Consider the following 18518-nt stretch of genomic DNA (forward strand, 5'->3'; position numbering starts at 1 on the left):
ACTAAGGAGTATGTAAAAATGGTCGTGGGAGAAGTAGCAATGTTGATTAAGTATGGTCCTACATTAATGTGAAAGAAGCGAGTATGGAAATGTATTTTAGTGGTTGAGTATCAGTTGTGAAGTGGCAGAGCACAAATTAAATATTCATTAAAGTCATGTCATTTGAACAGAAGATCTTAATTTTCATCTAATTTGGGGTGAGCAAAGTCTGAATCGCACTCACTACTTGAGTGAATAGATTTCTTCTATCTGGAGGAGAAGCAGTTTTGGACTTGATATGTGAAGAATGGATTGGTTAAGTGTGCAAAGGTACACAAACCTTTATCCAGTAGTAATCCGAATCTTTGTAGTTTTTCGAAAGGGAAGTGGGAGATTTTACTTCTGGTTAATGCTGATGCAGCAAAACAATGTCCACATATCATTGAAGAAGTTCAAAGAAATGCGAACTGTGATGTGGAATAGGTTTAAACTTGCAAGTACAAGTTGCAAGGTTAAATCAATTCCCTGGATGATTAAAGGGCAACATAATAAAAGAAAGGCTTAGTTGAGGACCTTCGGAATTTGGAAAGGTTTAGAGAGATGGAAATTTGTGAAACACCAAGCACAACTATTCAATTGTGAAAGAATTGTAGTGCAAGGCAAAATAAATAGATTTGTATCCATTACCAAAAATGGTTAGTTTGAGTTGAGAGATGCTTAAAAATTGGATTTCACTATTTTTATTGCAATAAACCTGTCTTGTGCATAGAACTTATCTAACTGGTTTCCCTACCCAAAGAAAACTCCAGAATTGGACAACTGAAGGACTTTTTTTTTGTTTTCAATATGGTAGCCAATAAAATACCAGATTAGTTCAGAGGTCTTATCATTCACTTACTAGAGTTACCATTCTGTTTGGAACAGGTGTAGCTGACCAACTTCAGACCAACTTTGCAGGAGACCTGCGGCAGATTCTAAAAACTGTTTTTGAGGTTGTGATGTCAACACCAGAAAAGAATGAAGATGTAATTGAAGAGGAAGAAGGTATACTAGATTTTGTGGTCTACATCCTTGCACCTCCCTGTCTAGACTGCAGTTTCTTGTAGAGTGATTGAAAAGCCTCTATGCATTTCACAGCTTGTATCGGAGATAACATTGAGACGACGCACATTATTGAAATACATTCAAATTATTGCATGTCATTTGGCGCAAAGTGAAAATTTCAAATGTTCCCTAATTGCTGGCAAGTGGGAATAGAACAGTGAAACCTGAAGTCACCATATGAAGAAGGATCACCAAAACAAAGCCCAGGGCTACTTTCATGCTTGGACTGTGCAGGTAGAGATGCAGTTGGAAAGTTATTCAAACAAATTTCAATAAAAACTTCTGTGATTTGGAAAGCAATCGTGGAGAAACAATTGCCCAGGTTCTGACACTTTACATACCATGTCCTACATTATATTGAATAGTAATTTTATTGAAAGAATAAGAAATGTTTTAAGCTTGACAAATCCTTTGAATAGTGTTTGTGATTTATCCTTTGCAGAGGAGGAGCCTGTTAATGCAGAGCCCCCGTTGGAAGATTGTTTGTTGTGTCAGCAATCCCACTCACATTCAGCTAGAACTTCCAATTTAAACAGAGCCAAACCAGAAGGTATAGTAAATGGCTGACCTCTTAAAAACTATTTGCAATTGAAAGGGTATAATATTCATAATCATCTTTTAATAACTGGGTGAAAATGCATTCTTCCATTTTATTTTGTTTCAGTGCCAGCCAATCTGCTTCAAATCTGGTGTTGTCTGTAAATGAATTTATTTTCTCTAAGTGTGTCTATGGGTTTCTTCTGGGTATTCCAGAAGAAATGTATGGGGTACGTAGATTAATTTGTGTACTGTACTGTATCTGGGCACCTCACTGACAAAAGACAAAGGAGGAAACACTCAACCCCAACCAACAAATTTTCCCCTGCAACCGTGTCTGCCTGTCCCGCATCGGACTTGTCAGCCACAAACGAGCCTGCAGCTGACGTGGACATTTACCCCTCCATAAATCTTCGTCCGCGAAGCCAAGCCAAGGAAAGTATCTGGGCAGCACAGGCCTTTGGGCTAGAAAGGTCTGTTATTGTACAGTATGTCTAAATTTAAAAGAAAGATGACAGACTTGATGTGCAATAAATTAATTGCACGTATTATAAACAATGGGAAGTGCAAACAGCTAGATATTGAGGTCAATCACATCTTTACACATTCCAAACCATCCACTGACTAATAAACTTAAGCAGTTTTGAAAAGTAGCATTTTCCAAAAAGTTATCTCACTGTATTTTTATCTCAGAAATGGATTTCTCATTCAAGGTATTTTGAGCATTTCTAGAAGTAAATGTTTTCTTTTCCAACACAGTGCCTCCAGAATGGATAGCTGACTCTGCCTGCAATCAATGCATGTCTTGTAAAGCACCATTTACAATTATCAGAAGACGGCATCACTGCAGGAACTGTGGAAAGGTACAGGATTTTGTGTAGAATTAGGGTTGCATATCAGGTTTTCATTGTGGGGAACGGGCAGAAAAAATCTATTTTGGATTTTAACTGACTTCAGGCAATTTTCCACTTTTTTAAAGGCAGAGATTTACAATTTCACAACCTTCACCCATTCCTGACTAAATTGAGCTGCATGTTTGACCACCTCAGAATTGTCATGAACAAGTCATGAAATTCGGTCTTTATTGGCAGCGTCACAGTCCAAACATTCATATAACATTGATCATTCAGGATAGAGTTCAGGGAAATTGCTGGCTCATAGCTAATCAATGTCTTTGACTTCTGCATGCACATGTTGAAACGTGAAATGTCATGAAGGTCTGATCCCAGTGAATCTGATCTTTCCCTGCTCCACTGCATCCCAGAGGACTGGGGTACAAATGATAAGCATTTAAATGAGTTTGAAAACCATTTTAATCTGTTCAATTACTGGTTTTATTATAAATTTTTGAATAGTTTTTGACTGTTTTCTCCAACAGTTCAGTCCGTTGTTGATTTTCCCAGAGACCACTGGAAACAGGCCCTTCTGAAACTGGCTGCTGTCACCTCGAGATTTGTCGGTCTGACACGAGAGGTCACCTTGTTCTGCCTTCATAATTCAGGGTAGGGTTATGGGTTAATTGTAGGTCTGAGCAGGCAAGAGCAATGAGCAGTGAATCTCAGCAACAAGCCGAGTCTTGATGAATCAGTCCACAAGTGCTTGCAAAGTACTTTTGAAATTTGGTCACTGAATGGTGGGTCTATTTCTATATAAGCTATATCACTTCAACCCATGACCCTTTCAACCTTAAAATCATAATTGTTTTGCATGGAAATGAACACTTCAGCTCACCTCATACTCATCCTACATCCAATTTTATTCTCCTCGCATTACTTTGATTCTCTTTTCCCCACCAATAAATTGGAGGTAATTTCCAATGGTTGGATCTTTCAGATGTGGCACAAACCAGAATAGCCAGAGGAAATCCACACGGTCGCAATAAGAATGTGCAAAGTCCACACAGACCCTGCAGGAGGTCAGGACTGAACTCAACTTACTGGAGCGGTGGGACAGTGGCTTGGCTGGCCGAGTTGCTCAGCCACCTTTTGCTTGAAGGTTCTCTAGTCTATCCTTGAATTTCCTTTTCCCTGGAACCATTCTGACAAACCTGAGTAGACAAGCCAGGGACATGCTTATACATCACCTTTGAGCTTTCTGATAGCTAATCCAGCAAGGCCTCATTTCAGTGGGATTGCTGACCTAATTAACAAGCTATGTAATTTCTAATTATTGAGAAGGGTTATTTCTCAGTAGTTATTAATTTGCATGTGAAATGTTATAAATCTATTACTGATTCTATAAATGAAGAATATAAATTGATGTTGGACTCTTCCAACAGCACAGCGTGGGTCCTGCATTTCACCACCTGAAACCAAGTTGCTATGTGCAGCCTAATCTACTTTGTAGAGCTTCTCCATCTGCAGGACAGAAGTGTGACAGCACAGAATTATAGCTGGAGCTGGTCTCTGCACGGAATATCTTGTGTGTGATTTAGCCCATTGTGTTTCTCAAGAACTTCTGATTCTCCTGTAACTGCCCTCCCTACAATAAGGAGATCACTGACCCTGACCACATGGCTCTTGGCTACAGATGTATGAGCTCTGATTACTGTGACTCAAAGATTGTTAGTGTCCAGAATCTGAAACTTTTAATAATAAAACAAATTTTCCATCACAATTTAGAATGCTATAGAGCAGGGGTGGCCATCCTTTTAATTCTTAATTTGGACATACAGCATGGGAATGGGCCATTTCAGCCCCTGAGTTCGTGCTGCCCAACTAACCTACACCCACCCCCCCCGAACATGTGGGCCAAAGTGGCCTGTTTCTGTGCTGTGTCTACTGTAACAATTAAAAGGTTAGCCAACCCTGTTTATAGATTAATACATTTATGTTTGTCTGACAAAATGTCACTGATTTCAATGTAATGAATTGTTTCTTTTCCTCCCTCTGTGAATGATATCTTTTTACTGTAGTATTTCTTGTATCTGATTTTAATTTGTGCATTGAGAAATTTGAAAAGGAGAGTGTTGTCTATGGTTTTCTATCAAGGAAAGCTGAATTTCCATGATCTGGTTTTGTTTCAGATCTTCTGCTCCCGCTGTTCATCTCAGTCGGCTCCACTACCTTGGTATGGACAGATGAAGCCAGTACGTGTCTGCTCACACTGTTACACGTTTCACCTCCCACCCTTCTGCTCCAGCACATCTGTGTGTTAGCTTGGTATTAAAGTGCAGACAGATTTGCAAGAGTTCTGGAATTAGTCCTCAGCAATATGGATCCTATGTCCTAACAGGAAAACTTTCATTAGATCAACTTTGCCACCAGCAATTCTGACTCTGATTTCAATGCAAATCTATGAAGAACGGCTAATATGAATTATTTCTGGAGCACCTTCTGGCATAAAAAGAGTGGCTTGTCATTGAGATGTGTTGGTTTCTTCCCATTGGGTAAAGAAAATTGGCAATTATTTAAATTTTTTTTAAGAAAGGCGATCAGAGAATTTAGACAAGGCTGTTTGATCAACTTAAGCAAATTATATTGCAATTAGCAATTAGGGAGGAAAGCATCAAATCTTCCTGGGGTCCAATTTTTTTTTCATGCAATTTTATTTTTAAGTATATATCTTCATGGGCATTATTACAACTGTAGAAAATAAAAGTGAACTGCTAATGTCAGATAACATAAATTAGAACAAAATGCTGCAAAGCTTGGTGCTTCAATGACCATGTTCTCCCTGTAAAATGACCTGTTGGTCATAGCAGGAGGAAACGTTGGTATGCTCATTTGTGCCTGGAACGAAAATTAATGATAATTATGAAAGGTTTTCCTTTGTGCAATTTTCAGTAAACTACTATTGGTATTTCTGAATACATATGAAGTTAAAAGCAACATGATTTGATTATGGTTTTTTTCATAAAATTGCAAACTCTTCTGTGGGGATTTTGCTGCATGTAATTTGGATAATATGGTATTGTTTGTGTACATACAACCACTATTGTCATTGCAACTGTTACAATGCCCCAGTGAAGGATCTAAAACTCACACATGAATGGCTATTACTATTTACTGATGTATCTAACTGTTTGTCAACTGAGCAGTCTTCACTAATCGAATGAAAATGATATTGTGCTCATTTATTGATTAGGATGTGATTATTGAAGAAAAATATCTTGCCGTGTTGACCATGCCTTTGTTCTGCCAGTTTTCATAAGGGAGATGTGGATTGAATTAACCTGCTGAACTTTGCACTCTTCTCAAAAGATTTTTGAGATCAATACTGGACACAGCATTGAATTTACATTGCACTAGCTCGTGCTTAAATTTGGGCTGGTTTGTAAATGAAGGTAGTTTAATGCTTTAAAATGAAATTGATACAAGGCAAGTTTAATGCTGTTCAGAAACCTTACTGCAATTCCTTTGAATTTAATTGTGGTGTATAAATCTTCAGATTTGAAACTTAGCCATAATGAGTATTCTTCAAGGAAAAGCACTTTTTCCACAATAAACTTTACCAGAAAAAAGTCTATCAAAAGCTTGGGGAAATTTTCAATGTTATTCAATGCACTTCATTTTTTTTTTTAATGTGGCTGTAAGGGGTGTTTGAAACTAAATTTCAAATTTAATTCTAAATTGTACTTTCATTGCAATTGTCTGGTTACAAGCAGAATACATTAAGTATTTAAATTTTTGATTTCCTGCTTTGTAAAATTTGAAGCAATACTTGTATATACAGATCTCAAATAGTGTAAGAATAATTATTTATTTGCTTCATGTTAAGGTGAGCTTTCTAATATTTTGGAATAGTTTTGCCTTCAGATGGAAACATCTTAAAATGACAGTTCTGACGGTGTAATGATATTTTAATGGAATACTGCCTTGATTGTCTTTTCTGAGCTAAAGTATTGCATCTGTGATTAATGCTCTCTAGGACAAGTATCCAAAAGTGCTGCTAAATACCTCAAATCTAATATTTTTACACACAAAAATTGTATTTAATTTGAAACTTCTGTCAGGTAACCTTTTCATGCCTATGGGACAACTGGATAATGAATGAGTTATTTGAATAAAATCTCTCCACTCCCTGAATGTAGGATACAAATTGTGTTAATTCCTGATGTATGAGAATGATTCCTGTTTGGAGAGAATGGAAACTGTTAATGTTTACTGTCAATAATTTATTACCATCTGTTTTCTTGTGCACTAATTTCTCTGGATTATTTTAAATGGATAATCTTTCTTTACTTTTGGGGGAAAAAAACCTAATACAGGATTATACTCCAATTTTGTTCTCTTTAAAGACCTCCAATTCCACCATTGTCTTTGATCAGAAAATATAGGGTTTGATGTCGCCTGGATTTACCGGAACTTTTCCTCCAATTAAATATTTTTAAGGAGTGTATTTGAGTTAAATCATACAGTGCTTTGAGTTACCAAAAATAAATGTCTTGCCTAATGAAAGATGGACTGTCTGCTGCTTAAGCATGCAAAACTTATCACTCTTGTAAGAAAAAGTAATTCTTTGTAATCACAGGCCAAAATATAAATGACGTTAACTTTTTGGCATTTAAGATAAACAAAGAATATGCACAAGAGTAGCCAATGTCTCTGCTTACAAAAAATGTGGTGCCCAAAAATGTTGCTCCTTGTACATGTAGGGCAGCATGGTTGGCATAGAGGTTAGCACAATGCCTTTACAGGGCCAATGATTGGGATTAGGGTTCGAATCCTGCGCTGTCTTTAAAGAGTTGACATGTTCTCCCTCTGTCTGTGTAGGTTTTCCCTGGGGGGGGGGGGGGGGAGGTGGGCTCCAGCTTCCTCTCACCGTTCGAAACATATCGGGGATGTAGGTTTTAATTGGGCGGCATGGAATCATGGGCCGAAATGGCCTGCTACCATGGTGTATGTCTTTTATATAATTTTTTTAAAATTTCCCTCTATTCCCACACATTCATATGTCTACCCAGAAGCCTCTTAAATACTACTGCTGTATCTGCTTCTGGCAGCATGTTCCAGGCACCCACTATTATTTAATGTCATTCTTCTCCCTCCCTCCCCTTCCCCTCCCCCCACCCTGCACTTAAATGCATGTCCTGTACATGACATTTTTATCCAGGTTTGGTGGTTGGAGGAAAGATTTTGACTGGCTCTTGTAATTTTATAAACCTTCAGCCTTTGGCACTCCAGAGAAAACATCCCAAGTTTCTTCACCCTCAATAGCTCCAATTTTGACAACAAATGGGTAAATATTTTCTGTACCCTTTCTGAAGCTTCTCCATCCTTCCAGTAATGGACTAACCATAATTGCACACAGTATTCCAAGAACAGCCAAACCAAAGTTTTGTCCAGCTGCAATATGAATTCCTTACTTGTACACTGAAAACTTTTTTATTTGCTTCATCCACTGCATAAGTAGTTTTTTCATGATACTATTAAATCAAAATCATTCTCTTTTACAAAAAAAATGGCCATTGGCTGTCTCTTTCATTATTTTCTGATATTCAGCAGTTGGGTCATGGATAACTCCAAGTTGGTTTCTATATAATGGTCATTTTATAGAAGCAAATGAGAAGTAGATAGTGCTTTAAGTTATCTGCATCAGACTGCAAAAAGTGAGCCTCTTGACTTTATTCATTTCTACCTTTTCTAATGTGCAAATGTTGTAGCAAGGTCTCAGTTTATTTGGATCAAGAACAGCACTGATGGTGACTAGAGAAGAGCTGGAGTACCTAATGAATGCTTTGTAACAGAGTTGAGGAAGAAGGACATAGCTAATATTGCAGTAAATGAAGTTGCTGGGAGATGAGATGAATTTTTAAAAAAAGTTATATCACTAGAAACTTTTACACAGCTGCTTTGTTCCGGGATGTTTGCAGCTTTTTTTGCACTATGCCTGCTGTCTCAAAAGCACCAACATTGAATGATGGGGTCATTCCAATGCTGGCATTTTTTCTGGCAGCAGGTGTGGTGTCAACCCTGGAATCTGGTCTGTGTAAAAGGACAATCTGGGATTTTGGGACCAACTTGAGTAAAGTTTATGTACTGTATTTTTGTGTATTTACAGGTAAGCTAACATTTGAACAAAACATGCAAGTCGGACAACAGGAAAAATCTTTTTAATAAAAATATCACTGTCCCACTCTCTCCTGGTGGCCTGCAATTATACCTCACACTTTCTCAACACAATTAATGACCAGTTCGGGGACCGACAGCAGGTCATCAGGAGAGTCTACCGACCGCCCCACCGCCATCCCCCAACGATAGATGGTGGTGATGTTAGTGAGCCATGCAACGATGATGATCATTTGTCAGTGTTACTCACAATTATCACACTAATTTCAACTTTACATACAAGGCCAAGGGAATATTTTTGAGCCTTTTTTTGGGAGGGTGAAAAAAAGTGGGTCTGTTATATGTGACACTAGACACTGAAACTGTTGCTTTATAAAAATATATATATATAAATTTTAAAAAACACACTGACCCGGCATTATACCGGCTTTTTGGTTCAGTTCAGCTGGCTTAATGCCAGGTTTTATGGCAATATTACAGGATTTATGTGTATATAAAAATTCAAGTTGATCTTCTTCTCTGATCCTTCCATAAATCAATGGAAAGTTTTTACCTGTGGGCCAAGAATCATTCTGGTACCAATTTTCCTGCAGCTTCCATCCCTCCCACCATTCACTAAACACTTAAAATAGTCCATGTTGCTTTGTTCCTTTTATTCCAGTCTTAATTTGCTGACAAGCCTGACATTTTACCATGTCAGAGGAGTCTTGCAATTCTCCACACTTCAACTGCTGTTCTCAAGCACCACTTGGCATCAAAACCTCCAGTTGGTCAAACTATTTGTACTTAAATGGAGCTATTAGAAAGGTGAGATGACATTTTTACAAGTGGCATTACTTTTCTCCCAGCTTACAGAGAATCTCACAACTAACTATCTGTTTGTGAGTGATCACTAGTAGATTGGCAGTTAATTACTGGGTTAAATTGCTAGTGTGAATGAGGCTATACTTCCACAGGTGCTGACAGAACTACGATGTAAATAAAATTATCATGTTTAGTGAAAAACTAAACCACTTGTATGATCTATTTAAGTCCAAATGAAATTCCAGAAATAAGGCAACCATTTGTGACATTTTTAAAAGTCTGGACATGTCTTTATTGTAGTTCTTTTGATCTATATTTAACAATGTAAACATTTCTACTATTTTCACTTTCAGCCACATTTGGTAAATGCAGTTAACGGTACAATATTTATCACTTAAACTCAACAGTTGCAGGATAACTAAACAAGTGAGCAGAATATAGTGAATGTCAAACCATACAGAAACACAGTATTCTCATTTTGTTCCTAGTACTACTGTATTAGTAAATGCCACAATTCTTGCTGCTGCCTGATTGTTATTGGGCACATCAACCCAGTGTGTTTTTAACTTTGTAAAGATTTCAGGTATCAGGTGCGTTTTATTGTTGCCTTAACGAATTACAAATTAAAACGAGATAATGTCTCCAAGACCACAGTGATTTTTACAAAAGATGCTTGACAAAAGCAGTACTAAATGCAAATAATTTTTCAGGGATTAAACAATGGCACGAGTAAAGACTGGTTGCAAACTAAATGTTAAAAATGTCCAGCAGTTCAAGTGGAGAACATTCCCCGATCCTGAGGGACAGCTAGTCGCGCAGCCTTCCCAGTTCAGGTCACTGACCTCTCCAGGACAAGATGTTGAAAATGTCTGCCACCATTTAGGGAAAAACAGTCTACTGCACAGTCATAATTCATGGAGCTCAGGCACTGTCTGCCCCGAGGCTTGGGACAACTCATACTCTGGACTTCACCACGAGGCCCAGGGTAATGAGTTTTCAGATTTGACTACAAATTCAGTACCTTGATACCGTGCTGAAGTTAGCAGGTTAAAATCATCTCACCTGGTACAATAAAGAAAATGCGGTTAACAGGAAAAATCAAAAACAACAAGAATTAAATGGTAATGAGTTACTGGCCTCAAAATGGATTAAGAGAAGCTCTTGTTTATTTTCTGAAATGTTGACTTTGCTTCAGCAAGAAGCCACAGTAGTAATCATCAACAATATAGCCAATTTTGCCTGAGTCCCAAAGGTGATTATAACAGGGGAAAAGATTAGGTAGACCATAGATCAGTGGAGGGTGACATTGAGTCAGATGTTTGCAGTTTAATTCCTAAGTCCCTAACCTATTAGAAAATTTCAGTTAAAATTAGTTGAAGATCTGAGAGTTTTTGTTAAGATTCACCAGAATGAAACCTACTTGAATTTGATTAGTTTCATCACCTTGAATCACAAAATTCCTCTATCCTCTTCCCCCCAACTCCCCTCTGAATCTCAAAACCATCTGAAAATAAGAAACAGACTGCAGATGGCTGGAATACTGAGCAAGCAATGAGCTGCAATGGCAACTCTGTGTATAAAGCTGCATCCATGGGTAGAAATGGGCAATGTTTCAGTTAGAGACCCGTTAAATGAGACTCGGTAAGAGGTCCCATCTCAAAACACTATTTCTACCCATGGATGCAGCATGAAGGCTGTTTGATCTTCTGAGTTGCTCTAATAGCTCCTAATTTGCTGCTAATATGGTCTGACAAACTAGCCTGGAGAAACTAAGTTTAAATATATTTAAATCCTAATCTTCAATTTGGTTTAAAATTATTTATTTGTATTTTCCATTTACAGTAAACGTCATCTATTAGTTGTGGCAAAAGCCAACTCCAGATTCATTGTTCTAAATTTGTCAGCCCAAATTTCTGCAAACATTCAGAGAAATGTTGGTCATGTGATTGATCTGCATACAGACGGTACTTCTTTCCCTCACAATGAATAGTCTTAGATGTATTGCTTTTTTTTCTGTGGTCCTGCTTTGTTGGCTAGATCCTTGGCTTTCTCTGTAGCTGCCAGGGCAGTCTCCTTGGCTTTCTCTGTAGCTTCTTTAGCAGTTTCCCTCAAAGTCTTCATTGGTGTTTCACCTGAATGATGGAAGGGGAGAAATGAGTTAAAAGGAAAAAAACATTTGGCTTGGACACTTCCAGAAACTATCTAATCACCGGGAGCCCATTATGCTCCATTCTGATCTGACCGTGCCTAATATTTGACTATTCAGATATTTCAGTGGTTAAAAATCTGAACAACCTGACATTCCCTTTCAATTCACTGGGGCTTCAATTCCCTCTTGTTGGTTAAGTGGTCGGTACTCCTTCCCCTGCCCATTCTACCCTTCTCCCCAGCCTTTTAATTCAGGCATCTGCCTGATTTTTACTTGTACCTTGAAGGACTCAGGCTTGAAACATAGGTTGTATATCTTTACCTCCTACAGATGCTGTGAGACCTGCTGAGTTTCTCCAGCATTTGTGTTTTTGCTGCAATCACAGCATGTGTAGACTCACTGGAAAAACCCTTACATTGTGCAGCATCTGAAGAAAACTAAAACAAGTGTATTAGAGAATTAATAGCAATTAATGATCCAGAAAAATTAATCCAGAACTAAAGTACTGAGCATGTTGGAATATTGAAATTTTACTGCATTGAACAATTTTGCAAATCAGGTTTAAGGGCCAGACTTTTTTTCCAATGCTGAACAAGTGTAATCAATGTAATTCTTAATAAAAATGCAATTCATTGAGTTGAAATATAATTAAAAAGCCTCTCAAACCCTAAGTAAGCAAAAAATCCTTTTTAGTAATCATTAAAAACTTGGGCCACATTCCCTTACTGCAGAAATGATTATATGATAACCATTATCTGGTTTAACAGCAGTGCTAAGGAAACAAGGTATCACAGTAATAAGATAAGCATCTGACTGCATCAGATGAGCCTACAGGCGATGAGAGGAAAGGAGACAAGTTAGTTAGGATTTTTTTGGTTACAAAAGACAGGCATGCAACCTCCATGCCATTCAATGTCGTGGCATTGAAGTCAAACGGTGGTAGTTACTTGAAAGGAATGAACTAAGGAAATTCAAGGCAATGACGTAGAGAAACATTGCATCATTGTAAAAATGGAAAATCTAGGTTTCCTTTGTTTATAAAGAGGCAAATATTCTCAGAATATTCAGTGAAAATGCTGCACAAAGGCATTGCAGAGGAATTAAATAAAAACTCTGAATACCCTCAGAAGATGTGAAGCACCTAAAAATACTGGAGGACCAAAGTTCGAGTGCAAATCAAGTTTGTATATCATCCTTCGAAAGATTGTTCTCTGATCCTCAGTGAAAAACTCCACAAACACGCACACAGACGTAGTACATGTGCCAACAAATAATACATATGCACAGCTCACATATGCAAATATTAAAGTAAATAGTAGAACCACAAAGGACAGGTATGAGCAGTTCATCAGTCATTCAGCAGTTTCACTGCCTATGGGAAGAAGCTTTTTTTCCTCAGCCTGATGGTTCTGGCTCTGTTACTCATTTATCTCTTTCCCAACAGGAGTATTGGAAGATGTGTGTAAGGTGGTGGGGCTCCTCATTGATTTTGCGAGCCCTCTTTAGACAATCCTCCCGGTAAATCACACCATTGGGGTGGGAAGGAGACCCTAGTAATCATCTCTGCTGCTCTTATGGTCCTGTGGATTGATCCGATTCCTCTGATCTTGTGCTCTACAGCAACTGTACAACATGGAAATGTAGCCAGCCAGACACTCTCGATACAGCTCCTGTAGAAAGTTGACAGAATGGTGGCCGATAGCCTTGTCCGCCTCCACCTTCTCAGGAAGTGAAGTCACTCTTGTTCCTTCCTGATAATTGAGATGTTTTAGGTCCAGGATAGGTCACTTCTTAAGTGGACTCCAAGGAAATTTGTGCTCTCCACCACCAAGCTATTAATGTGTTGTGGAGGGTGGTCATCTCTGGTCATCACAAAGTCAACTATCATTTTCCTCGTCTTGTCCACGCTGAGACTCTGGTTGTTATTCTCGCATCATTTCGCAAGGTTTACACCTCTTCCGTGTATTGTGACTCGTTGCTGATGAGGCCGACCAACTACTGTCGTGTTATCTACAAACTTGATGACTGTTCTGGCGATGCAGACATGGGTCAGTAGTGTAAAGAAGAAATGGTTGAAGTGCGCCAGTGCTCTGCATGATGGTGCTCAAGAATCTGATGATTCACATTTAAGAATTACGAAAGAGCTGGCTATAGAAATGGGCTGTTCTGGTTATCTATCAAAGTGTTATGGAATGTGCGAATGTTTCCTTCAGATCAAAGCCAATTCTAGCATTCCAGCCAGTCCAAAAAAATATTCATCAAGTTAATTCCTGAGAGAACAATCCTGTCAAAGGAGGCTAAAAAGGTTCTATGAAGTTAAGAGAGGTGATCTTATTGAAACATGAAAGACTCTTGGCAACAAATTAGGATAGATGACAAGATATTATCACTAGTGGAGGAGTATTGATTGAGGGGCTGCTCTTTTAAAAGAGAGTACATGGAAATTTATTCCTGCACAGGGTAATGAAACAGCAGAATTTTCTACCTCTGTTGTAGTGGCTAAATCATTAGAAATATTTAAAGTGAAGGCAGGTAACTTTAGAAAGATTGTGAAATTCACTGCTTTGGGGACCTGGCACCAAGGAGGAGGTGAGGGTATACCATCCATGAATGACATAACAGGCTTGAGGGGCCAGTGGCCTGTTCATGCACCTGTGTAGAGACTGAGTAGGAACAACTGAATGCAGTACATTAGGATTTTCACATTTTTAAAAATAAAATTGCTCACTAAGTTGGTGAAGATAGTCGAGCAACATGAGGAAATGACATCTTTGCATGGACTTAGCAAAAAAAACCACAAGGAACTTGGCAGGTCAAGTAACATCTGTGGAGGCAAAAGAACGTTATTGTTGTTGAGACCCTAAATTATGGGCTGCGTGCAATTCCATTGGTATAGGAGTACAGCAAATTTTACTAAACTGATTCTCTGGAAAGCATGTCCATCACTTGAGAAGTTGAAGAAAGTTATGTTCTCTATTCTTTTTAGTTAAAAAAAAAATGGTTTTATCACTGAAATGTACCAAGGTATCAGAAGGTCAACAGGGTGGATATGGAGATGTCTCTGGCTAAGACTTCAAGAATTAGATGTCACCTTTTCAAAATGAGGTGCAAAAAGAGAGCAGCGTATCTGAGATTTTCTGCCGAAGGCAACTGCAAATACTCATTCATTTATTTTATTGAACATAAAATGATCAATAGATTTCTGAATATTGGAGGAATTGAGGGAATTTGGGAGAAGGATAAAAATGTTGCTGTAGAAGATTGGCCACGATCTTGAAAGTCAGGGAGGGCCCAAGGGGCCAATGACCCAATCCTGTTCCTCTTAAGTTTTTATAAGACAGCACAATTTCCTTGGCAACAATTCTGATTTCACTAAATTGAATTCCATCTTCAGTCACATTTTCTCTACAATATGGAAGGTAGAATAACTCTGAATGTACTCAGTCCATCTCAGTCATTTCCAACAGGATGGATATTTTGTTTATATCTATCATTTAGTCTGATTAACTAATCCTGATTGAGTTGATATCTATGTGCCCAGCTACCACTTGTTAGGCGATCAGTTCTCTTAGAACAAATATTAAATAATTTGTGAGTAGCATTACATTGGTTCAATGATTATGAAACTAGGAAGATCCATCTCACTTAAAAACCTACCGTGCATTCTAGCCAGAATATACTCAAACCCTTTCATGGTTTTGGTTATGCTGTTCTTAAAGCTGGCAAGGCCACATTCCTATAAAAATGGGAAAAGAAGATGAGGTATGTAGGACAGGACAGCTTGATAATACATATTCTATCATTTGGTGTTTGTACACAAAGCAAACTAATTTAGTAAAATTAAAATAGATTGTTCTTCGAATTTTAGTATTTATACCAACATCAAGAATTCCAAAGCAAGTAGAGTTAGTGAAATGGGCAAATTTGTCTGATTCAGTTGACTGCTGAATGGGAATTACACAAGGATAGTCAAACATATTGCTCAAGATATTAAAACTAGCAGACAACACAAAACATTTGGTTTGGTCTGGTCCTCAAAGCACTTAACACTTCATTTACAGCTATAATGGAATGAAAACGGTAACAAGCACGTGACTTTCCAGATGAAATGAAAACAGACCTGAATAGCCAGTGAGAAGCCATACAAGTTTGAAGAAATCCAGGCCTCGCGTTTTATTCGAGTCCAGTTCATATTCTCTGGATGCAATCCATATACACAGCACTCTTGTACGACCTGATTCATGACAAACACAGACATTCATGACAAAGGTCCTTAACTTTCCATAAACTTTTATTTAACCACTTGCACGAGCAATCCATGCTGCAAGCCTACACACCAAATTCCCCTCAACTCTTTCTCCATTTCATTAATAATGACATTGGTGCTGCCTCGTGCACCCATGAGCTCAAGTTTATGCCCTTGCTGCCAACTTCACCCTCATTTTAAAATGGCGGCACTGCTGGAGTGCTGTAACGGCAGTGCTGCCGCTGGTGCAGACGCACAGAAAGTGGGAAGAAGAAACACAGCGTTCCCACAGGGACCATCTGCCCAGTTAGACTGCTGTCAGTTTTGAGGAGGCTATGAATGGCCTATTAAACTATCCAACGGTAGTTTTATTTAAAATCCTGTGACTGCAGGGTCTGTGTCCAAGATGACAGCACCTCTGATCGGCGGCAGCAGCCATGAGGGGTTGCAGACTCCAAGGAAGCAAAAGGCTGGTGTAGGGCACCAGAAAATGGAGAGACCACCCCCCTTTGAGGAGGAGACGACCCACGGGACAGTGACCATGGCGGCGGACCAGTGAGGGGTTCTGTGGCTGAAGGATCCACATAGATGGCAGACTTTTGGTGAGGAACCCACAGAGCCCATGGGCTGCTGAAGACTGGTCAAGGCACTAGGCTGTGAACTGTTGGAGACTGGCTCGAAACTGTCTAATGGGTACCGAGATGTGAGAGGGTGCTGAGGGCGCAGAAGAGTTCCTAATTGTATTGGAGATTTGGATCTGGAGCTCGGGTGGCTGATGGTTTGGACTGGACTTGGTGTGGCTATAGAGGCTGCGGGAGCACTGGAGGTGAATCCACAGACACTCGGTGACTCTTTTGCTTCTCTTTCTCTGCCTGCAAGAGGCATTTTAAGCAATTTCTGCCAATGGCCAATCTGTCTGCCTTACAGCAAACAAATGGCAATTTTGTGCAATATGACACTTTTTATTACAGTGTCATGGGTTGAGGGCGAGCACAGTGATAAGAACTGAGACAGCAGGCTGTGAGCTTGTTAAGTACGACTGATTTACCATAGCCTTTAAGGCTGTCTGGAGCCCACCCCTCACGTGCTGGAACGCACGTCACGCTGACGCAAGTGCATAGGTGTACTTCTGGTTTGTACTGGAAGAGAAGGACCTGCGACAGCATCTTTGCTGCGGCTGCTCTGCTGACAAGCGGGACTGGTTCGCCACTGCAAATATGCAGGCTGCCACAACAGGACAATAAATTGAATCTCAAATTCATGGACTATTTTCAGTCACTTTCTCCCCTTCCTCAATCTCTCCACCTTCATTTCAGATGACAGACTCTACAGACATCTTCTGGAAACCTCCCTCACACACAGTTACCTTGACTACACCTCTTTGTATCCTCTCATGTTAAGATTCTATTCCTTTCTCTCAATTCCTCCATCTCGGCCACATCTGCTCCCGCGATGATGGTTTCCATTCCAGAACAAGTGGAAAATGTAGCTTCCCCTCTCTGCCACTAACTCAGCCCTCTCTGGCATTTCTATTTCCCGCACGACTGCCCTGACCTCTCCCTTTCCCCCCCTCCACCCCCTCTCACCACCACCAAAGGCACAAGAACAGGGTTCTCATGAGGTAGGATATGAAAGTGAAGAGGTGTACTGTAGTTCTCCTATACTCCCAAAATTCTGCGCAGAGCCTTCAATACCCTGAGCGGGAGGTCTTTGGGTGGGTGGGTGGGGTGTTGGTGCAGTGAGGAAAGAGTAAATAAGCTGTTTTATGATTAGTCAACAGGCTGGATTTGCCAGACGTAATAAATGCACTTATATTAGAGATATGCCCTCTACTGCTGAGAAAGGGAATAGAGGGGGTTGTGCCCCACATGTTGATACTCAGTTCTAAGATTATGCCAACTGGCCAAACATGTGTACAGTATTTGATATCTTTGTTACTTGATTATATGCAAAATACCCACATTGGCAAAGAGGGAATGATAAATATCTTACTGTAAATACCTCACTGCAGGCATCATGGCATCCAAATTTTAGGTAAAGGGATACCATGCCAGCAGGCTACTTTCTGTGTTTATAATTAGCCATTTTTATTTTTATTTAAAGACAGTACTGCCTTGACTGTTAGTTAAGATTTGTTTTATTGCTTTGACTATTAGTTTACAATTTTGTAAAGGGAAATAATTCCTTGCTATGGACTACCTGAGGCATTGAATTCAGATAATGGTCCTCACTTTGTAGCCAAGATGAATGAAGAATTAATTGGAAATCTTACAGTGGTTCCACTACTCCCATTAATCCCAGGCAGCAGGAATAGTGGAATATGTGAATGAAACATTAAAAATCTAAGCTGGTGAAATTAACTGAGGAAACAGGGCTAAAATTGGCTAGCATTGTTTAAAATGCAGATGACACTGCAGGCGAAGTCGGGGCGAAAAAACACACAAATGCTGGAGAAACTCAGCAGGTGCCTTTATGTAGCAAAGGTAAAGATGCATCACCCAACATTTTGGGCCTGAGCGCTTCATCAAGGTGTAGGGGAAAATAAGAGATAACTGAACAAAAGGGAGAAGGGGTGTGTGAAGGTGCGAGATGATAGATGGAGTGGGGGGGGGGGGTGGGGGGGGACCACAAGAAGTGGGGGGAGGAGTCTAGGCCAGGTGGAGAGAAAGGAAGTAGGAACTAGAATAAC

The 18518-nt window shown here is 39.4% G+C and overlaps 2 protein-coding genes across 5 annotated transcripts in view; one reads left to right on the top strand and one right to left on the bottom strand.

The window, feature by feature from the left end:
- LOC138743473 (lateral signaling target protein 2 homolog) overlaps positions 1-7019 on the top strand; it is a 47833-nt gene extending 40814 nt beyond the window's left edge. For 2 of the 3 annotated variants that reach the window (XM_069898900.1, XM_069898898.1), the window contains 4 exons: positions 904-1023; positions 1526-1633; positions 2380-2483; positions 4646-7019. In XM_069898900.1, the coding sequence (XP_069755001.1) occupies positions 904-1023; positions 1526-1633; positions 2380-2483; positions 4646-4777 (464 nt within the window). In that variant the 3' untranslated portion in view covers positions 4778-7019. Of the gene's footprint in view, positions 1-903; positions 1024-1525; positions 1634-2379; positions 2484-2998; positions 3123-4645 lie in introns of all 3 variants that reach the window. The other variant, XM_069898899.1, reaches the window with a different exon arrangement.
- Positions 7020-9702: 2683 nt separating this feature from the next.
- Positions 9703-18518, bottom strand: part of LOC138743476 (PRELI domain-containing protein 1, mitochondrial-like) — a 36179-nt gene continuing 27363 nt past the window's right edge. For both annotated transcript variants that reach the window (XM_069898914.1, XM_069898915.1), the window contains 3 exons: positions 15704-15817; positions 15241-15319; positions 9703-11566 (listed from right to left, as the gene is read on the bottom strand). In XM_069898914.1, the coding sequence (XP_069755015.1) occupies positions 11427-11566; positions 15241-15319; positions 15704-15817 (333 nt within the window). In that variant the 3' untranslated portion in view covers positions 9703-11426. The remainder of the gene's footprint in view (positions 11567-15240; positions 15320-15703; positions 15818-18518) is intronic.

The sequence above is a fragment of the Narcine bancroftii genome, chromosome 9, assembly GCF_036971445.1.
Source record: "Narcine bancroftii isolate sNarBan1 chromosome 9, sNarBan1.hap1, whole genome shotgun sequence".
NCBI classification, from domain to species: domain Eukaryota; kingdom Metazoa; phylum Chordata; class Chondrichthyes; order Torpediniformes; family Narcinidae; genus Narcine; species Narcine bancroftii.